Raw genomic sequence first — 23,687 nt, forward strand, 5'->3', positions numbered from 1 at the left:
CCATTCAAAGGACCATGGACCTTGTCATAAAACAACTTACCTGGATTTAAAGGTAGCACTCGCAACATTGGTAACAGTCAATTAAACACAGCAGAAAAGGTCACAAATGAGAGCCCACTGAGCTCGTTTGGTTCTCTCTTTCTATAGTCACTTAACCAGTACTTGTTGCACTCTCCTTAGCCCGGCACCATAAATTGAGAATTTAGTGTAGCCAATCAATCCTAGCCAACATGTCGAGGGGAGGTGGGAGTACACTGGAGCACCTGTTGAAAATCCACATGAACTTGCAGATGGCATGCAACCAGAATTTATCCTGGATCCCGGAGGCAGCAATACTAACCACTATGCCACCATTTCTTCACTACTGCATGTATAGTTACACATTGTAATTTCTGACTGTTTGGTAGTAAAGGTTAACACTGCCCAGCTCTGCTCATGTGTAAATGATCCTAAATGTTTTCTGAACTCAGCAGTATCTTCAGTTTAGTGCTTGCTGAAGTCAATACGCTATGCTACACAAGTCTGTCTGCAAGAGGGGAGTTCTCTGGATTGCGTCGTATTCTCATCATTCTCACTAGGTACTGCTGTTTGGTATCTATTTACAGTATGTGGTCTATAACCTTAATTTAGTCTTAAATTATCATGTTATGGAAACTCTGAACCTGCTCTCTACATTGTAAAAAAGGCATAGAGCACAAGAAGGTTCCAGATAGGAGAGCCTTGGAAGAAAGACAACCTCAGAACAAAGAGAGAAGGAACAGTTTTACAGCAAACATGAAAGCTTTTAAGTATGGCACATAACACTGTGAATTATTTAAAACGAAACAGCAAGACACTTGAAGAAGAAACTTGATGCAGTCATGAGGATAAATGTAATCAGAGGATTAGTTGTGGAGTGTTTTTTCCCTCCTAACTACTGTAGCAACTATTACATGTCTGGATTGTCCATGCATCAAATCAACTGGACATGGATGAGTCCTGTGGCATCTGTTTGATCTGAACTTGCCTTATATTCTCTTGTTGTTTATGTTCAGTTTGTTTTTTTCTGGGTCATCATACCATGTCAAAGGCAATGCTTCTGTTAGCCCATTCCTCTATGTAGTCTTAATTTACATTTTATAAAAAAAAAAAATTATCCAGCTGGTCCTTTTCTTTTATATGCCGAATGCGTCAGCAGGGAGCATTGCACTGCAAAGGTTAAGGTTGTGCCCAAGTAATTAGGCAGCCTCTTTCTGGTACACTGCATCATTCCAGAGTTATTGCGTTCAGTCCAGCACAACTATGTCACTCAAAGCTGATTGGAGCTGGAGGCATTTTTCGTGTCTAGAGTCATGCCATCTGAGCCATTTAATTGGAACCCAACTGACAGACAGGGGCATGCCGACAACGTCCCTCAGCTGCCAAGCGCTGTCTGTGTTGTAAGCTATCTCAATGTGAACATGTTCGGAGGCGACTGACTGTGTGCAGTGAAGAGCTTGCTAAGCGCCCTTCGTGAGAAGGTTTCTCTCAATACATCCTTGTGAGCATAAACGGGCATTCCCATCAAAAACCGAGGACAAAATCTAAAGCTCACCCACAAAGAAGGGAGACTAGAGTTTAGAAATACACCAGAGAAAGGACGATTAGTAGCAATATGCAGTCTTTACCCATCTCTGGTCTTAACTTATAAGTGCTGACAGCAGTCGGCTGTCAGATCTTTTGTTTGTAGGAGAGCAAGGCAAACAAGGCTGGCCCTGGTTTTACCTCACCCTTAGGATTGACTTCCTAAAGGTAAGTCAGTGTGAATTAATATTGCCTTTATCCTTTTGTAATTGGACCCTTATTGAAGTACATACTGTATAAATAAAGCATGGCATGATAGATTATTGTATCTGGTTAACTTTTCACCCAAAATGTGCCTGTAATGTTTAACACAAAGCATCTTCTCTCCTGAACTGGTAACTCTACTGATTTCTAATCAAGTGTCAGAATACTGTGCTGCTCTGTGCCTACTGAGTTTCATTCTAAGCTTCTAGTAGAGAGTAGTTCCTGCCTCCTCTAGCGAGCATGTGTTTTTGAAAGAATTATTCACTGCCTATGTGCTTTGTTGGCATTGGCAGCTTGCAGTCATTCATTTTGATCTGTTTCATATATAATATTGTCATTTTCAGATTTAGCTGTTAGTTTAATTTTGACAGGCACAAATTCAAATGGAGCCAAATTAGGCCCCTTCTACTTTGAGAAACTTTCTATTCTGGAACATTTTATATGACAGTTTGTATTCAAACAAAATTGTCTCTCCTCAGAAAATGAGGAGTAACAGTGACAGACTGGCAAGTTACACTGTTGCACTTGTTTGTATTTTAATACAATTGATTTATAATAGTAATGTATATTTCAAATAGTGTGTATTCACTGTTTTATCCTGTTTATCAGTGAAGGTAGTATGTTAAGTTTTTGTCTCTATCCATGTTGGGATCATGTATTTGTTTTACGAGACCCAGCTGAAAGGCGAGCCTATGTGATTGTATTTTCTTTTTGGTTACAACAGGGTCTCTGTGGTAATTCAAACAATTCAACAGGAAAAGTGTTAACAATATTGACAATATAAGGAAGAAGGCCAACATTTCTTCATCAGACTGATAGTTTGGACTTCATAAGCTGTGTTTGTACCTTTGAACTTCCACGGCTTTTTAAAATCTACTTTATTGGATAGATAGTAAATAGATGCTCTCGGTATGTATTAATTGAAGGTTGTATATCATCATTTTCAATATACTTTGTCATACTGCTGGACATTAGAGACTGAAAAATTATGTTGAGTTGTTTCAGGGATAAATTACAATTCTTTATATATTAGTGTTTGGAATTGTTCTGAGTTTTCAGCTTTGATTAATAACACAAGATTCAAAATATGCAAAAAAAAAGCTGAGAATAAAACATTATTGTTTAAATATTTTATGGTACAGCTAAAACCACAAAATAGAAGTATTAATTATTAAAGATACAAGAAAGTTAGTTAAAATAGTTCTTCAAGCTTTGGTAATCATAGAGGTTTAGAGAGCTTTGGGCCTACACATAAGCCTAAGACATTTCCAACAAAGAGCCAGAACAGAAATAAACCTTCTCAATACAGTTTCATGTGGTAAAATTTTGATGGTGCACAAGTTAATTGGCTTCTGAGAAAATTGTCCCTGTTGTGATTGTGTGTGCATGTTTGTGCATGTTTGTGCCTGTGTGTGTTCTGAGGTGGACTAAGGTCTTGTCTAAAGTGTATCCTGCCATGTGGTCATTGCTTGTGACCCTGTATCATTTATTGTGACCCTCACCAGGACAAGTGAGCCAAAAAAAGAATTAATTTCCACCATGCTTAAGGCGTTTACTGTTCAAGGTCTATGCTATTCACTTATCAACAGAATTCCATAAGACTTAGAATATTGGGTAACAGTAACTAATCGCCAAGCCATGACTCCTACATAAAGACCTGGTTGGGAGAGGCCCCTCAATATCCATGGCAACCCTTTGAAAACAATCTCAAACCAACAGTGTTGGATTCATGTTACACTTATTTCTGGCAGAGATCTGGGCAGGGAAGAGGCATTTGGAACATGCCTGACAATTGTTAACAACATCCTTGTGAATCCCTGGACCAGACAACCTAAAAAAATCTTGCTTAGGGTTGTCCCTCAAATACACAATAACCCCCCAAAGGATTTTTACAGGGTACTAAAATTCTTTTATTACTGAGTCTTCTAAAAAATCAATAACAGCTGAAGACTAAGTTCTCCTCTTAGTTTAATATGCTTATATTGTACTGTATATTGACTTAAGTTTCAATTTTAAATTCAAACACATTATTAGTGTAATATGGATGATTGCAAAAGAAAATCATTCCAATGACAGTGTTGTTTTATAATTGATTATTGTATGTCCACTTTTGTTATTCAATACAACAGTGGGTTCACTGATTTATTATAATCGGAACCCATTGCTCCTATATAGCTGCTGTTTCAGTTAAGTTTTCCTTTCTTTAAAAGGATAAATGATCACCACAACAAGGCACGTGTCTCCTGATAAACCAGAAGTCCAAATAGCCTTCAGTTTAAATGATTCCACAGGTAAGAGGTTAATTTCTGTTGTCTCATTTTGGTATTTGAAAAGCCCAAGGTGATTGGGCTTGAAATCAAACAAAGTCAACCTAGTATATTTCTTCAGAATAGATGTTGAAACATGAGCTAGTAGGCACAACTGGAAAACAGAACCCAAAACAGAAAACACTTCTTTGCTCAAAGGGTTGTGGGAGTATGGAACAAGCTATCTATTCATGTAGTTGAAACTGATACTGTGGCATCTTTCAATAAATTGCTGGATGAGATCCTTGGATCATTTAACTACTAACAACCAAGTGGGCTAGAAGGCTGAAGGCTAAAAAGCTTCCTCTCGTTTGTAAAATGTATTATATTGTTTTTTCTAATTTAAAGCCATTTGAAGTGCTAAGCTGTTTAGCCTCTTTACTACCGCAAAATTTTCTGTTAATGACATAAAATACATATTTTCTTTGTAAGTATCAAGAAGTCCCCCAGTTTTCCTAAAATATCTTACCATCTAGTGGGTTCAAATGTGGCAACTAAGACTACTGTATATGGCATGGTTGTTGTTTGAAAATGAGCAAAACACTCAGAAATTAAATTAAAATTGACATTGACATTTAGCCTTGAAAATTAAATATGTTTTTATCAATATATGTGCTCTACATAAAAAGTGACACACCTGTCACACCTGGAATGAGGGGGTAATTATTAATATTGTAACAAAAGAGGTACTCTGGTTTTAAAAAGACATTGCCACGAAAAATAAGCTTCAAAGAAAAGTAAAGGGATGCTGAGATTCATTATCATGGTCTCATTTTTGTTTCTTTTTGGTCTTAATAAAATCACCCGTCTCTCAGTTTTCCACTGGGTTGCTCTGTGGGAAACTTCCAGAGCTTATTCACCATAGGCCTTTGTGTGTTTTATCAGTTTAATTTTAGTCATTCTTTAGCCTGGCAAGTGTTCTCTATTTTGGTAAGCTTTGGCATTTTAAAAACAAAATATCACCCTAACTGCACAGTGGGACTCTCTGCTATACTGCTGTCAAAGTGTTTTACAGCTATTCAGCCAAATGCTTCAAGAGGAGCTGAACAGCTGACATCCTGGCATCATATTTCCTGTTTAATACCTCTATGGCACATGATTCACTCATTTGCTTTTAGAATACTGACCTCTATTTAAAAACATTTAACACTTCACCTGCCACTATTGACTTCCTACTTGACTTTGAACACTCAACAGTAGTCCCAGAACACTTGGAAATTGCAGTCTCTTTATACACTATAATATACAAAATTTTATATTAACATAATTTCAAGCCTTAATTGCAGCAAAACCTGGACTTAAAGTAATGATGACTGTGACACTCCCACATTGTAGGAGACCTTAAAAATTATCCAACATTATCCAAGGCGACTTTACATCTGAAATAACAAAAGACCTGTAAAAGTTTAATGGTGCAGAACACAATCTAGAGTAGTGTAAACTAAAAGAAATTAGTTAACACAGTAAAGAAATTGTTAAACTAAATAATTCAGTACAAGGTACAGAAAGTAGAATAATTAGTTGAACAACAGGCTCTAGAGGTACAATCAATATATATCTGTGTCCAATTATATAGTACATTACATATACTGTACTTACTGGATTTATTTTGCATTATACAAATTGGCATGTAAAGTGTTTTGAAAAACTTATGATGTTCTTTCTACAGTACTAAAACATATACACTAACATACATAATACATTACACAATTGTGAAGCTGAAAAAAACACTTCTACAGCAGCCCTAGGACATATAAAAACATAATCAAGCATTCTCAGGCCAAATGTTGTGAAGTGACACCTTAATGGCACCAACTCAAGGGTAATTCTGGTGAATTGTAACTGAATCCTGCTAAGACCAGCCTTGCAGGGCATAGACCTAATTTTTAAATAGTTCCAAAGAAGCCGACAATAAATATTCATTGGAGTTTAGCAGTGCAGCCACTGTGAAGTATTTTAAGTAAGTGTTCTTTTTGTGGTGATAATGTTGCACTTTTGCAGCAGGACATTGAGCAGGATTAAAGAAAAGGCTAGGTAATTCCTTGTATTGATTTCTGTATATAATGTTTTGCCAAAACATATTTTAAAGAGTTTCAATTTGCTCTGCTAAAGAAACTTTGTTGATTTAGCATAATGTTTTTTGGTCCATTTTTTTTATAGATCTGAAGGATGCTGAAGAGTCATTACCCTTGACTTTTCCAGATCTTGAGCAGCAATTACAGGTAAGTTTTAACACCTGAGTAGCATTGTGGTACTCCAAAACCATGTGACATTCCTAAGAAATTTATGCAGCAGTCAATTTTTGAACAGTACTGTAAAGTATAGGAACAACATGACAGGCTGGGCATTGTCACTGATAGCTGGGTTCAGCAGGATCAAAAGATGTTGTTACAAAGTTTTTACTACTGTGCATCCTATAGCCTCTTACTTTAATAAACTAAAATGATGGGATGAAACTTTTGTGAGGATCTGTGACACTCAAGCTAGAGGACACGTGGAAACTAAGCAATGGTGTATTAAAACTAATATCTGGAAGCACTTCTTTACACAAAGGGTTGTGGGAGTCTGAAACAAGCTTCCAGCGCCCTGGACCACCAGGTCCACTGGTATCACCTGCAACGCTGCCACTATCAGCTCCAGGAATGGGTGGAAAGTTCAACACAGCTCCTGGAGAAAAAAAAAAACTGATCAGGTGTTGAAGCCTGGTGCTGCTCTGTAAGCATCACTACTGTCTGGACTGAATCCAGTCTTACTCCCAAAAACAGAGAGGTCTGAAGCAGCGACAGAGAGCTCTTCCCCCAGTTCACTCAAATCCCAGATTAATTACAGTAGGTGGTGCAGAAGCAGTATAAAAGTGAAAGGAGTAGATTTAGGTGTCCTCAGATTCTGAATGGACCAGAGAGAGTCATCCCTTTATAGAACTGCAAAGTAATTCGAATAAAACTCTTTGTCTCAATGAAAGAGTGGCACTAAGAAGGTTGCACTACTGTGTAACAGGAAATTCACCTCCTACCAATGCAGCAACTAGAAATGTGTCTTTCCAAGGCTGGAGAAGAGAGCCAAGCACTGAGAAACTGGAGGTAGAAGCTCCAGTGTGATCAACAATGTGATGTGAATGGCCCACAGGTCAGGAACAACTTTTCTGTCTAGTACAGCAGCTGGTCTGCAACCCTCAGGACCTGGAGCATCAACAAGAAGATGGTCAGTAGGAGTGAGGATGTTCGGGTATGCAGGTCAGCTCTGAGACCCTAAAGTCCGTTAGGAAGGCTTTCAGTTGCTCAGTTTGAACCTTAATTGAATTAACATTGTAATTAACAAAAGCTTTTTAAGAGCTTTCTATTCGAAATAATTTGACTTTTTCAAGTTACCAAGGGCTTTTTTAGTTCAGGTAAAATCTATTTTCCAATACAGAAAACAAATTGAAATGATTTAATTTGAATATTATGAGCTGATTTGGGTGTTCAATTAAATAATCCTAAAATCCAGCAGAAAATGGGCTCACAAGGAAGGAGAGCTGGAAGCCTTAGTATTTGTCCATATTTTAATGGCTGTTGTTGGGTCAAGCAATGCATCCACAGTAAAATTAAAATACACATGGAAACTCCCTCAAATATTGATCCAGCAGCTATGTCTTCTGTTCTGATTAAATCATGTACATGAAGAGAGATTCCTTTTACAAAGCAATAAATGTAATCAAATTATTTTCAAGCTTATTTACCCTCATAAATCAGATAGATTTCCAACAATTGAGTAAATGTGCTGCAAGCAAGAGTATTTTCCAAAGAATGGCGTTGTTATATGCGATAAATTGATATCCACTAGAGACCGCCAAACCACAGCTTTGTTTTCTCTTACCATGAGGAAGGAAAAGCAGACAGTGATACAGGTAACATGCTCCCCAGCCAAAGGTAAGAGAAAAGAACAACTGTGTAAACACTGTGAAGAGGAGTTTCCTATAGTTTTTCATTCACTGCCCAGAATGAAGATTAATAAGGCAAACAGATTTAATGATGCATACTGTATGTACGTAGAGATATCTGAGGGTTGGTATGTGTCTGTTCGTGCTTAGTATGCATATTCATGCTTACAACTTTGTGTTGACAAAAAACCTGATTTTTCTGAATCGACTATTTTCTTGGACTGCAGTGCATATTGGAAGCACATTTTCAGAATATGCCAGAATAAACCCTACTCACTTAGTGAACTTTAATACCGTGATCATCAAGCAAACAAGTTTGTGAAGCTCTAATAAGTCACTGATTAAGACAGGCTTAGTTATGTGTTGCGTTTTAAATACCTTTACCTTTAATTGTTCATATAAATCGCATGAGTACAAAAATGTGTTGCCTTCCATATGCAAGTTAAAAAAAGTGCTGCTACTACTTCTGCCCCAAAGCTCTTGGGTCCTGGGTTGGGTTCAGACCAGGACCATTTATGTGGAGTTTGCATGTTTTTGTATATAGAGTTTCTGTCCAGGTTAATTGCCTATATTCCCTATATTGCTACTTCCCATCATCGTGTGTGGGCCCTGAAATCAACTGGTATCCCAGCATGGTTGTAGTCCCACCTTGAACCCTGTACCTGTTATGTTTTTTTTAGGTTTTCAGTCAGGATTTGAATACTGAGCTTGACTTGGCATCCCAAACATGGGATCCATAAGCTAGGGGCCCTGTAACTAAAGGCTTTACCGCCAACTGTTTTTTTATTAATGTGTGGAATATAAAGAAGGCCTGCATTCTGTGATCTAAGCGGGCGACTTGGATTGTATACATTAATAAGTTTAATTAGATGGACAGGTGCCTGACCTCTGAGAGCCTCTGAAGTAAGTAGAGGGATTTTGAAGTCCGCCATGTACCTGACAAGAAGCCAGTGAAGAGAGCTAAGTCTTAATACAACTCAGGCACATTTGTACAGTCACAGATGAAAGAAGATGTTCAGCTGAAAAATGTTATTTGTTGATTTATTTAATTACTTATTTTTTTATTTTGTTTATTGAGCTATTGAACTATGGTCAATATCTATCTATATCTTTCTAATCTTAACTTTATTAGAAAAAAAAAATTAAATGTGTTTTTTTTTACTTTGTTGGTATCCAAGAACCTTTTCCCAGAACTAAAGCGCACATTACACCCAAAACACATACCAACCAGTACTATGTCCAAAGATTTACATAAGGAGTGATTGTAATTTTCTTTTATTTTACCTCATTTATAAAAATACTGGCTTCTACTGCCTATAGAGAAAATAGGCATTTTAAACTGTGAAAAATCCAATAAGACATAGATGTCTATACAAGGAGTGAAAATATTACTGTTCTTCATGTTTGAAAAAATACCAACACATACAAAAACTGTTGAAGTTTTTCTTCAACTATCCGAAGACCCACATTAAATAACTAGGCAATAACAACAAAGCAAGGAGATAGCTGTGCAGAATATTAGCATTAACAGAAAAACCTGCTTGGGCACATTCTGTTCTGCTGTAGCTTTATGAACACGGATTTTACCTGTAAAACAGCATTGAAGAAACATGTGTTTCCAAGGTTGCTGAGCCCTTTAACAGCTACACTATTGCTATTGGTCTGAGGTGCCTTCTTGAGCGACAGCTTTTCTTCTTTTTTTCCAATGATGTTTGCATTTGTGTCCTTCTTCTGGTCATTCTTGTTCTCCTCAGATGTTGTGTCATTTGGTGTTTCCTTGGGAATTTCATGATCTATGACTGCTGTAGAATTTACAAAAAAAGAATGTGGACTTTGGATAATGCCAAGTATGATCTTACATTTGCATTTGGGCTTGAACTTAAAACTGTAAAGGCAAATGGTAGAGGAAATAAATCAAATGTAACAAGCACAACACAACTATAATAGTTTAGTGGTTGATACCCATTACTGAAATCAGATTTGCATGAATGAGCTATTTTGATACATTCATCCACACTGAACCTCTAAACTCCAAACACCACTCATGATGAAGTTTAGTAACTGGCAAATTTGCAATCAAACATTTACCAATACATGCTTGCCAAAATATTCTGAATGATCCACACAGTAACACAATGGACCTCTGCGAGTATCAAGAGTATCAAGTTGAAAAGGATGTGGCATTTTTTTCAGTTAGAGGAATATTTAAATATCACAGGTGGTTAGCTGCATCAGCATGCGTAGGCTGCAAAGGAACAAGTAATAGGTTTATTCCATGCTGAAAAGAGAAGAAAGAAAACACAACGTTCCGGCCATGGAGGCTTTTTCAGGTGTAAGAAAGACAGGGCAGTAAACAAAGGTAATGCAGCAGGAAACTAAAGCTGGGAGAGAGGAGGAGCAGGAGGCGGGAGCAGGGGACAGACAGAGTGGTCAATGAGGTAGTGTGAAGTCAGGATAGGTGAAGAGAGGTGTGAAATGAAACCTACCATGAATAGAGAGAATTTAGAAGAAAATTAGCCTGTTGTTGAGAGAAGAGGGAAAGTATGATCCTAGCAGCAGGATAATTTTAGTTTCTGTCATCTTTCTGATATAGGAGTTAGGAAAACCATCTTTGAGAAGTGTGATCATGGTCGTCAGAGGTGAAATTAGAAACAATAGACAAACAATAGACAAACGACGTTTCTAGACATCAACTTTATTAACTACATCAGACTCTCTATTTCAGTCCATTACAAACCCACTGATTTACTATCTCCTGTATAGCTCATTTCACCCCAAACACACTAAAAACTCTCTCCCTTTTTCACAGTTCCTTCGGCTACGATGACTCTGCAGCGACGACATCGATTTCCAGAACCAAGCCCTCAAAATGTACTCTTTTTCATTAAACAGAGGATACCCTAACAGTGTTATTGACAGGGCCTTTGCCTGAGTCAAAAACATCCCTCGGACCATCAACTCAATCAGGAACTCCCACCATAACAACCGCATTCCTTTTTTGCTTCCCTACCACCCCAACACACTTTCTATTCCCAGGACTATTAATGACAACTTTTCCATCCTACAGGATGATCCCTCCATTGGGGCCTTTTTTTCTGACTGCCCCATCATCTCATATCGCCGACCACCTAATCTGCATAACCTTCTTGTTCACAGCTCCCTTGACCACCCTCAGCAATCATCCACACCAGGCACTTTCCCCTGCAACAGAGCTCGCTGTATCACCTGCAAGTACATATCTAACACCACACTCATTCAAGGCCCCTCAAGACAATTCTGGATCACTCAGATGACATTGTCACTCCAGCAACCTTATTTAGTGTATCTCTTGCTGTAAATGTCCAGCCATCTACATTGGGGAAACAGGAAAGGCTCTTAAGATGAAAGATTTCTTCAAGCCTATTGTTTCTCATTTCACCTCTGACAGCCATGAACACACTAATCTCTCCGTCTGTGTTCCCAAAGATATTTTTCCTAACTCCTACATCAGAAAGACGACAGAAACTAAAATGATCCTCCAGCTAGGATCACACCTTCCCTTTTCTCTCAACGACAGGCTAATTTTCTTCTAAATTCTCTCTATTCATTGTAGGTTTCATTTCATTTCATTTCATTTCCTCTCTCTACCTATCCTGACTTCACACTACCTGATTGACCACTCTGTCTGTCCCCTGCTCCCGCCTCCTGCTCCTCCTCTCTCCCAGCTTTTGTTCTCCTGTTACATTACCTTTGTTTACTGCCCTGTCTTTCTCACACCTGAAGAAGACTCCACAGCCAAAACGTAGTGTTTTCTTTTGTCACTTTTCATTGGAAATAAACCTATTACTTGTTCTTATATATATTTCAGTCTTTATCTATATTTTTCAGTCTTCAATGAACACTTATTCATTGCAGCTAACATTAGTAATAATTCCATGTGTATTAAATGAATGTAGAAAGGGGGGACCAATATTAATATAGATACAGTATATCCCTGACCCCTGGCACACAGTAAATTGGAGCTCTGCTCAGTAAATATACAATATGTATGTACAGTATACGGTGTCTTGCTAAAGTATTCAAAACTTTGCACATTTTTCACATTATATTGCTTTAAAGCTTTCCATCATGATACTGAAAATTATGACTGCATATGTATTCCAACCCTTTGCTTTGGCAAATGCATGATTCAAAATAAATATAAATCTCAGGATTTCAAAATAAATACATCTGTATATCTATCTTAATAATATATCAACCTTCAACCATAAAGACCAAAGAACTTTTAAAACAACTCAGGAATAAAGTTGTATAAATGAACAGATCAGGAGATGGCAAAAAAAAATCAAAGACCCTTAATATCTCTTTGTGATGGTGAAGTTGATCATTAAGAAGTGTAAGGCATTGGGTGCACTGCCTAGATCACTCCTAATGGAGCAGCCAGTCAAGGAGGAAACTGGTTAATGAGACCACCATGAAGTCAATAGTGACTTTCAAAGAATTAGATAAGTACCTGAGATGGGAGAAAACATCTCTGGTTCAATGTATTCCAGTCATCTCACAAAGGGGTTTGTATAGAACTGAAAAGAAAACATCTCACTTGGGGTTTTGCAACAGAACACTTTCTGTAAATGATATTGCAAACATGTGGCAAAAAGCTAGGTGGTCAGACCTGACAACGTTCGGATTATTTGGTGTAAATGCAAAGTATTACATCTCAAACAAACCCAGCATGGGGCATCTCTCATTCAGCAACCTTCCTGCTGTTAAGCATGAATGGTGGCAGCATTGTGTTATAGTTCAGCAGCCGGGGATGAAAAGCTCGTCAAGACTAATGGAAACATAGATGGAACAAAGCACGTGCAAATCTTAGAGGAAAACCTGCTTCAGACTTAAAACTGGGACAAAAATTCCCCTTTAGGCGGGACAGGGACCCAAAACACAAATCTACCACTACACTGGATTGACTTAAAAAGAATAAATTGAATGTCCTTGATTGGCCCAGTCAAAGTCCTGACTGTTGACTCCTGCTGCTGCCTGTAAGTGATCCCCAAGCAACATGAGGGAGCTTGAGCAAATCTGCTATGAAAAATGGGCAAAAATTGCACCTAGCCGATGTGTACCATTGGCACAAACTTAGCTAAAAAGACTTGCAGCTGTAATTGCTACTAGAGGTGCCCCCACAAAATATTGAAATCAAGAGTCTGATTAATAATGCAATCAATACATTTTGGACTTTCCTATTTAGTTTTTGCTGACATTAGTCTTCAGTTTGAGCAATCAGGTTTTGAACTCAAATATTCAATCTAAAAGAAGAGTATCATTTTGTAATTTCACAAAAAGGGAAACCCTAGGAAGGATATGAATACTTTTGCAGAACTATATACTGTACTTTATGTGTGCAGAGTATATCCTGGTATTATAGGGCGGAGGGCAGGACTGTACCTTCGGTGGGACCCAGTCCATTACATTGCATGGTCCTAGCCAGTATGTCTTTAGGAGGTAGGAAGAAATACAAGCTCCCAGGAAAAAACCCTGACAAAAACAAGGAGAACAGGCAAACTGCAATCTGGAACCAAACCCATAACCTCTGAGGTAGCATCACTTGCATTTTTGCTTATTTATTTTCTACTGGGTATGCATTCTGTTTACGGAGGCATGGATATTATATATAATGTAATATTTATAGAGTATATTACATGTTAAATTTCTATTCAGTTCAGACCACCATATACTGTACTACAGAAACCAAAATGCTATAGACAAAGAAACATACTGTAAGATGTGTCTTTGTCTTTGACACTTGGTAACTGTCCAGATTTTAATTTAAATATCAAACATGTTCAATTAAGGGATTAAATGCAAATAACCAACATTTGCTGTTTGTTAAAAAAAATCTATATTTGAATTACTTACAATACATTGACCATGATTAGGGCATTGTCCAAACCTTTTCTAAGGTGTGTGGTCTGAAACCTTAGTGTATTTAGTATTACAGTATATTAGTACTTATTAAACACATGATCTCAGACACAACAGAAGTTAAAAGACATTCAGTGTGGGGATTAAAAGGGAATTAAAGCTTCAGAAAGAGCTAGTCAGAGTCTCAAAGGGAAATTTATTTTTAACTTGTCTGTTCTGTCTCATACTGAAAGCAGAAGTAAGAACCACAGGGAACACATGGGAAGTGGTGTTGCCATCGAATTTCCATGTGTTGTAACTGTTTTCAGAGCATGTGTGTGGGCTGCTACTGTTTGTCCCCCATGAGGGTTTCCCTCTAAAAACCCATTTTACAGTTGCTGTAGCTTCACGTATAATGCACTTCATTTCTTTCCAGATGGTCCCACTTATAAGAACAAAGACTCAGGCTCCTTTGGTTCAATTCATTCACTCTTGGGAAGACAGAGTAATACTGTCAAAGACTTGCCAAGACATCATGTCAGAATGTACAAAAGCTCTGAAGTAGGTCTTCCTGAGATGTACAGTATATTGGACATGCACTTCTAAATAGTCATCCATCCATTTGCTAATAGCTTCATCCAACATTTTATCCAATACAGGGTGCCTATCTCAGCAAGCAACAGGCACAAGCCAGGATACACTCTGGACTGGACGCCAGTCCATTGCAGGGCACCATCAAAATTACACCAAAGCCAAATTTCCAAGAAGCCAATTATACTACCAGAATGTCTTGGACTGTGGAAGTAAACCGGAGCATCCAGAAGACCCACATGAACACGGGTGTGCATACTAACTCCACACAGATTGAATCCAGGACCCTAGCGCTTCGAGGTAGCAATGTTACAGTATCTACCTCACCACCAAGTCACTCTTCTAAATAGACATCTATAATTCATATACGATACAATAATATTACAGAGTCTGATTTCTCAGAAACTAGTTTGTGTCAGCTATGTTTTACACACAGAAAAGTACCTACAAAAATCTACAAACAATATGTATAAACTTCACATTAAAAGTAAGTAAAATTACTTTAACCCACACATATTCCTTATAGCACTCCTACAGGAATCTCCACAGTTTACCAGAACCTGAAAGTTGACTCCCCCAACAATCACAATTAGCTGCTCTAATTGCACAATATCCCTCGTATATCTTGATTTTTAGGCTTTTTTTTGTGTATCTGTTTGCAGGTATGATTTATGAAGTATTCTACCTCCCATCTCAAATTCCTTAGATATTTTGCTAACATGCATCCCTCAGATGGGGCTCTTAAAAAACAGACAATACGAAAATAATTAATTTGAAATGAATCTGTACAGTTAGAGCACACAATAAACCTACAGTACATACTTTCATGAAGGAATAAGCTGAATGTTTTGATTGTATTATTATAACTACATCCATTTTAAGCCAAGTTACTGTACACCCTTGGATTTGGCAATTGAATTCTTGTATATGGGACCAATTTGAAGAAATAAACATGTTAGCATACTGTATGTTAAAAGAAAAGGAAATACAAGATACGGTATTATTATTTATAGCTCAAGGTTGGACCTTTCATCCATTGTGGGTCACCTCCACATCCCAAGTGCCATATAAATACACAGGATTATTATGATTTATTTAGCAATTAGCATAAGCAGTACAGTACATAACAACAATAAATTCATATAAGGGAAAATGAGGCATTAATGAGCAAATGTGGACCCTTAAGAATCTTCACTGGTATAACAAGGGAAAAGCAGAGTAAGGATTAGTAAGGCGTGAGAAAACATAAATATAGATACTGTATATGGTAAAATGATGAATGAGAAATGCTGTGTCGTAGAAAAGTAAATGTGAGTTTTAATACAATAAAATCGGTGGAAAAACTGCAAAAAATGCTGCACGAAATTATCAACATAAACTTTTATTACTGTCTTTCTCAGCTTTTTTGGGGGTTGCCCTGTTTCCTTAGTCAGTCAAGTGAAGACAAGAGTGTCATCTTCATGCCAGAGGCAGCTTGCTTAAGCTCTCACAGCAGTGCTGAGAGTTGACTGGCCTTAGCTGATAGGCTTATCACACCCCTTTCAGTTGTTATTTCTGACCTGCTTCTCAACATGCCCCAGCTTCCACTTGGCTTTTATCAGAATGCTTATCCCTGCCTCTTCTCATGCATACAAATTCATTTCTTCACTTCTTCTCCAGCCGCTGCCTCCCTATCAGTCATTGCCTGAATCCCTGCAAGTGTACAAGGACCACTGCAAAATGGCCAAAGAGTTTCACGATGTCAAGAAGGAGATTGCTCGGCTGGAGGAACGGAAGTAAGTCATTGCAAAAAGGAGATTTGGATTTTTATAGGAATGGAGCATCAGAAAGTTCACAAAACAAGCAATATTTTGTTGCCAGCTAAATAGGTTTTCTATTCATATCTAGGTATGTTGTTTGCTGATGTCACCCTTCCTGTTTTGTTATGTCATTTACTTTCACTTCTTTAAGGTAAGAAATGTACAATGAAAACAAATTTCCATTTCACATTTCCTAATGCTGGTAATATTACTGGCTCAGTAACTTGGCAGAGGTTTCAACCACAATTCACTATGCTACTTTCCTTTTGAAAACTATCAAAATAACTTCTAGTTTTATCTAAGCCCCCATGCATGAACTATGAACAAATACAGATTTGTACACAGAGAAACAGGCTACTTAGACTTTTATGTTCTCCCTGTGTTTGTGTAAGTTTCTTCCGAATTCTCTGGTTTCTTCCCACAGTCCAAAGACATACTGGTCGGTTAACTGGCCGTGGTAAAAGAGCATACATGTCAGTGTTTGGGTCTGTCTGCCCTGGGATGGGCATGGGATGGACTGGGATGGGCATTGGATGGGCATGGGATGGACTGGGATGGGTATGACATGTGGATGGGATGGGCCCTGGGATAGGCATGGGATGGACTGGCGTCCCGTCTAGAATGCATCCCGCCTCGCACCCGCTGCTTGCCAGGATTGGCTCCGGCTCCCCAGTGACCCTGAACTGGATGAAGTGGTTAAGAAATGAATGGATGGATTATCTTGGACTTGTATCAAGATATAAACACTATAGCTGTACTTATAGATCCAAAGAAGGAATGAGAACCTCTTTACATTAAAAGATTACAACAGTGTCTCTTCCGTGTCACTCTGGCCCCTGCCCCCTATAAAAAAGGAGCTTAGTCAACTTTATTTTAAGATCACTTTGTATATGAAATCAGGGGATTTCCAGGTTGCGTTAATGTTTTTATTTTGAAATAGTAAAACAAACTCCATGGAAATGAATATTGCATGTCTTAAAAGCGCACAGTTGCTCACATGTAGAGTAGGTATTCACTATTCAACAATTTTAAGTCTAGTTCTGAGGTTAGGCCATGATTGAGATAAGGCAGAACATTAAAATTACAGCTGGGGGTGTGTAGAGTGACAGGGGAATTCCATCTGTGAATTCATTTCAGTTTAGGAGAACTTGGACGGGCATTTTGTTTCTGGACAGCTTGAATCAAATCATGTATAACTACAGGTTACATGCTCTAGTGTTTGCAAAAAAATGTCTGGAATCTTGAATAACCACACTGTAGAAAGAACTATTTATCTTATGACTCCTATACCAGTAGCTTCAATTACATTGTTGTGGTTGAAATATTCCTTTAATAATCATAATCCCGTTTCCCTGAACATGTGTTAAAAAAACTGTCTGTTGGGTTGTTTAGTTATGTTTACCATAGTGAAACCATACCATACCATTCCTTTGGTGACATTTTAGGACACATTATGAATTAAAAAAAAGAATAAATGTAATTGTTTTAATAAACCTGTAATTAAAGCCATTAAACCTTGCAGAGTCCATTGCCAGTCTGACACAATTCCACACACTGTGCTCAGCACTGAATGATCTGGAGGTAACCATACTGATGTGCTGTGGCATTGTTTAAAAATACACCCTATCATTAGATCAATCACGTGTTATAGTACCTCTAATACCTTGTCATTTTCAAAATACGTCATTATAAAATACCTCTCTACTCAATCAAAAACAAACAGCAGTAAATATTCTGAAAAGCCCTATCTTCCCAACCCACATTTCAATAAATCACTAACATTAAAAGTAATATTTTTTTTATTACTTTGTCTTAAGATGCTCCCTGAAAGTCAGCTTTTAACATAATATTTTATGTGCCCTATTCAATGAATCATCCTGCATGAAAACCCCTTAAATTGCTGAAAATTCTAATCCCTAGCAAAAGAAATAGGGTAATGATCTTAAAGAATTTGCCATAAAGGCTGAAGAACTAAATGCAGAACACTCTAGGGAGTCACGCCTTCATTTTCCAGGAGTATAAGAGACTTTTGTAACTTCCCGGACAATGTCTTGAATACAAGAGTAATTCATTCAGAAAAAATATGTTACTCTACATATGTTAAGAGTAACATTTCATAATGATATATAACAATGCCAGATCTGTAAACACGTATGATGAAACTACTGAAAACTTTTAAAAAGATGTGCTAATATCCCAGATTTGGTCAAAAGGATAGTCCTGGTCTCCCATCTTGACTTTAGGCAGTGGGCTGTAGCATGACCCTAGATTTATGTGAAAGAAAAAAAATTGCAAAATCATAAATGTATACTTTCACTTATTCAAAGGAAATAAATAACAGAACCCACATGTTCTATTAGTCTGAAGTGTTTCCATCTCAGATTTGGGCCAGTGGCCAGATGTAAATAAAACATTTCTATATATGACAAAAGTACTTGTCCAGAAAAAATATAGCAAATTCACCTCATTACAGTTGTAGTTAACATACATCATTACAAAGGACTTTTAAAGCTTACAAAATGAATCAAAGGGAAAGCAAATCAGCAAAGAATCAAACCTTGTTTATTAAAATCATGTTACTTAGTGTCTTTTGAGGATCCGCCTCTTGAGGTTTGTTAATCTGGTTCTTCTTATTCCCATCTTCATTAGCTAGTCTGCTTTTATGGGAGAAAAAGATAATACTTTTTACATGGAATAAGTTTTGGATTTATAGAATTTAACATAATATGAACAATAACAGAAGACATGCTCACAGAGGTAAGATTATTACACTTTGGTGCTGGAAGGTCAGAAAAAGAAAAATCCAAATAAACAGCTGTTTATTACAGCACAGAGTATTATCTAGATAAGAAATGCAACTACAGCTTATGCTCTGCATGAGCATGAAAGGCGAGAGAAACATACTGTACATTACAGTTATATTCCAGAATAAAAAGGGAGCATAATTTCAAATCCATTTCCCGGGGTGCTATCTGCATGGAGTTTGTGTGTTCTCCCTGTGTTTGTGTACATAACATACTGGTATGTTAATTGGCTGTGACTCGCCTGTGATCAGGAATTGGAAGAAGTGGCTAGGAAATTAATGACTGGGTGAAGTCTACATTTCTTCACAGTCTGAGAAATTCTTTTGCTCAAACATACATGAGCTACACACAACTGGTTGTGCATTATTGCCAAGACTCATCTGAGTTTTAAGTCATGGGACAAGGTTGATTTTACTTCTACTGTGGTAGGAAACCAAAATAAGCTCTGGCCTGATGAGTAACTGTGGCTCTGATACGGAGTTTACTTTTTTTGTACTGCAGCAACCAGTGACACATACTGCTCCCCCATATGCTCTGAAATGAAACAGAAGAGGTTGCATTATTAACATAAATCCTTAGCACTTATCAAATCATTAGTTTTTGAGTTCAAAGGACATATCATTCTATTGTGTTTATGTACAGTACGTGCTTGCTGTTTATAGGGAGAAAATAGAAAACACTGTGACTTGGCATGAATGTTTCAGGGCACAGTGTAAAATATTTATTGGATTAAACAAAACAAAAATGAATGTTCACACTTCAAATACAGCAATATTTGTCTATAAACAAGACTTCATTTTCCTTTAATTAGCTATAGTTCATAGTGCTTCCTTGTCATTTTAAAAGTCAGTTTTCTGCCTTTTTTATGGCCTAACTACAATGCTTAGTTTGGAATTTATCCAAGGTTATTGCACCATACTTTACCGTACCTCCCCTCAGCACAACACAAAAAAGCATTTCTGTGTACAAAGGCCGGTTTTTACAAGCTTTTCCACATGTTCCTTTTTTGTGTTGTTGATCTACAGAGGCATATCAGCATGAACCCTGTAACAGTTAAATACTTATCAGCAACACACAGGTTGTAAGACTGGAAACAATCCTTGTCTCTGTGCTCTCTGCTGTGTTTGACAGGAAACTCAAGTGTGTCACAGGGAAATGCCCTGCTGAGATTTCAATTCCTCAATTCGATTCATTTGGAAAAAAAGGCATAGAGATTAATTTCCGCATAAAATCAAACAAAGAAACACACACGTTTTCTTTAAGCTACAGTAAATCCCATTCATGAACAGATTTTTTTTCTGCAGTGTTTGGCTCACGCATTGGAATTAAAAAAATCTGCAGCACCGGCAGATCAGTTTTATATTAATGATGATAATAGAACATGACGTTTTTCCTGACTTTAATGTAAGAGTTCATCTTGACATTAAGCATGGGGAAGGAAACACAAATTTGGCACTTTTGGTCAGTGTTAAGTTTCATGTCCTTGAACTTACCTTGAACAGATTTTCTGAGTCTGATTTTTTCCACTGGTTCTGATGGAACCAAAATAGTACAACGTCTCAAATATATTTTCTTTTTCAATTTCATCCCACTGTTAGTCCTAAATTTAATTCTGGAACTATGAATGCCTCATTCGTTGCAGCTGTTACCAGTTAGAAAAGTATAAAATATGGGACTATGACAGATTCCTCTTTTTGTCACAGGAAAGAGCTGATAGCTGCCCTGGTTGAAGATGAAATGATGAGCCAGGAAGCTGCTCATCTTCAGGAGGAGTTCAGCGTGCTTGCCGAGGAGAATCGGACGCTGATAACAGTCCACAGCCAGCGCAGTGAGCAGCTGGAGAAACTCCGCGTACTGAACCAGAAGAGACAGGGATCCTCATGACCCTTGCAGTAGGACCTTTAAGCCAGTATCAGCCAGGGCTGACGATGGAGTAGCCTAGCCCTGCCAGTGGATTTCTGCAATTCCGTGGCACATTGTGGTTTGTACTGCTCTTTGAGAGAGGCCCCAACACAGAGGCCAAGGAAAAACAAGGTCATGATGTCTTGGGAATGGAATAGTGCACACAGTGATGCCCCTTCATTCTTGCCCTTCAGACTGATAAGTAAAAACTACTACTGGGGACGCTATGAAAACTACTACTAATAGTTGGTTTGTCTTTATTATTTCCACTCCAGATACATCAAAATGTTACACTGAATTATAGCATAATTAAAATTAGACAAATTAGGAGTATTATTAAAGTCCAACGTAAAAATGTTTGAATCTCATTTTTGCAAGGTCTGTTGTTTGTTAACTCATTTGCTTTAAATGCACGTGAAATGGCACCCATGACAATTTTTAGAGACCATTTAGAGAACCAAACCGAGAGCAGTAAAAACTTACATGACAGAAACACAAAAAAACTCATTTTGCCTTTTTTATAGAAACTTTGTTCCTCATAATAGAACCAATCCAGACTTTTAAACAAAACCAGACAAAATGAATATATAAAAATAAAAAAATGAACATATTAACTTAACTTTGGTTATCTAATTAAAGGCCTATTTGTTATTCTTGAGGTCTTCAACTAAAAGGTGATTTCAAAATTGGTTTTCTAGTATTCAAAGTAAAAAACAAAATTTAATATAAAAATTTAAAAAAATATTTAAGTGGCCTCAGTGTATTTTTTCTGCAACCCATGTTTAATGTATACATTAATGCTAAGACAGTTGAAATCTTTACATACTGTAAGGTTGAGAACAATGAGCTACTTTTCAAATTGATAAAATCCAGTTTAGGCAGTACTCTGACTAAATAAACAAAGTGTGATAATGAATACGAGTACTAAACATTTATTACTCAGGTGGAACTATTTATTGAAGTATTATCAGGTATTGTCATCTACAGATAGTACAGTAATTCAACATTAAGAACAGATGCTTGAAGTTGTGCTACATCATTAAAATAAAACAGAGAAATATTTGAAATTCCTTGTGAAAGTATCTGAATCAGAAACATAGACAAATTTACAAATAATGGAATCAGGATATTACACTAAATGTATTTTCTTTCATTAGAAATTAATGTTTAATTAGAAAATGATAAACCTAATTTTTGATAAGCCTATTTTTATTAAGTTAAATCAGATATTACCTTAAGATGGAGTAGGTTTATCTTCTATATCTTCTCATTTTCTTTCTTTACTCCACTTTATCTCACCGCTTCACCCACTATACAGTATCTCTTTCCTCCACATACAGTACCTGAAAAAGGCTCTACAGCACGAACTTTGTGTCCTTTCTTTTTTCTTTTCAGTGTGAGCTTGTTTCTTCTCAGCTCCCCACTCTTCATATTTTGTTGCCTTCAAAATTGAGAATTTTTGTTTTTTTTAAATTGTTTTTTTCACTGGGAGTAAAAATTCTAACAAGATTAGGTGTCACCTCGTTGTGTTTTCTGTGGTCTTTTGTTTGATTCTCCTGTTGGCTCAAAAGATACTCTCTCATGCTAAATAACTGCTTGAAAAAAAACAAGAACAATTACAGAAGAATCTGGAGAAGCGTAGTAGCAAAATCAATTAGGAAAGTGTGAGTGTCCTAGTGGTTTTCAATTTGTGGGTGCAAGGGTATACGGAATACTCAGGTAGGTCACCATTGTCTGTTTTAAAATGTAAATTTGAAAATTACAGTTGACATTATTATTGTAGGATTTGTGTTAAAACTGTGAAAGGATGGAATCAGTGGTATCCATCTGCTTGGAGTATGCAAGATTTGAATGGCAGACACTGTGAAACAGCATCTGCATGTTTTGGCAATCAGCATTCAGCAGGATTGTGGCACAAAATGTGACACACAACTTGCAGGTACAATATAATTTTCAGCAACCTCTGCAACAGGAGACCAGAATGGCAATACAACTAACAATTATCTGTATGTTTTTTTCAAAGTACATTTTATTATAAATCCAAGTGTTTTTGTACAGTATATACTGGTGGGCCATTGGGTTAAAAAGCTTAAAAGCCAGTCTAGAAAAAGATGATTTTTAAATAACTCGTGGCTGAAGTCTGCAGCTTAAGAAAAGTCAATTTAATTGGGATGTTCACACCAGGGAATCTGCAATAGAAATCATACAGCTTCTGTTGCAACCTTTTAAGTTCTATTGGCATTCCTTTCTCATCTGTTTTCTCCTATACTGGTCTTTTAGTTTGGCTGACTCTAGATGATGTTCATCTGAGTATGTGATGGGCTGGGGCTCCTGAATTGTTGCTTTATGTTTGAAGGTTCTTGGTGTATGCTGTCTGTGGGTACATGTACGTTGTTAAACAATAAAGAATTGTTCTCCAAGAAAAGAAAAGAAAAGTCAATTTACACGTGTACGTCAGACTGAGCAGAGAGCCATGTAACAGAACAGGAGGAGGAACAACGTGCGACACTTTGTGGGTATGCGGCACAAACTATCATGTCACATTGCAGTTGCCAAGCCCTTGAGGGCAGCATGAGAAGAACCTTAACAGGGTTTGAAGCAACAAACAGATAAGGAGTAGTCAAGCAAGCTGTACATGGTCTCTTAATGTGATAATGTTGCTTTATTAGCCCTATACAAT

The 23,687-nt window shown here is 37.3% G+C and overlaps 1 protein-coding gene across 1 annotated transcript; it reads left to right on the plus strand.

Moving 5' to 3' along the window:
- Nucleotides 1-1,365: 1,365 nt before the first annotated feature.
- On the plus strand, nucleotides 1,366-23,442 carry map3k7cl (map3k7 C-terminal like). The gene is made up of 5 exons (XM_088639589.1): nucleotides 1,366-1,770; nucleotides 4,017-4,097; nucleotides 6,273-6,334; nucleotides 16,162-16,277; nucleotides 20,809-23,442. Exons 2-5 carry the CDS (start codon nucleotides 4,022-4,024, stop codon nucleotides 20,987-20,989), a joined length of 435 nt encoding a protein of 144 aa, XP_088495715.1. The 5' UTR covers nucleotides 1,366-1,770; nucleotides 4,017-4,021; the 3' UTR covers nucleotides 20,990-23,442.
- The last annotated feature ends 245 nt before the right edge of the window (nucleotides 23,443-23,687 follow it).

The sequence above is a fragment of the Lepisosteus platostomus genome, chromosome 7 (assembly GCF_059453375.1).
Source record: "Lepisosteus platostomus isolate fLepPlt1 chromosome 7, fLepPlt1.hap1, whole genome shotgun sequence".
Classification (NCBI taxonomy): Eukaryota; Metazoa; Chordata; class Actinopteri; order Semionotiformes; family Lepisosteidae; genus Lepisosteus; species Lepisosteus platostomus.

Coding starts and splice junctions, on each gene's coding strand:
- map3k7cl (XM_088639589.1), top strand. CDS start 4,022: ATGATCACCACAACAAGGCACGTGTCTCCTGATAAACCAGAAGTCCAA. Junction 4,098..6,272: donor CAGTTTAAATGATTCCACAG/GTAAGAGGTTAA, acceptor TTTTTTTTATAG/ATCTGAAGGATGCTGAAGAG. Junction 6,335..16,161: donor ATCTTGAGCAGCAATTACAG/GTAAGTTTTAAC, acceptor CTTCTTCTCCAG/CCGCTGCCTCCCTATCAGTC.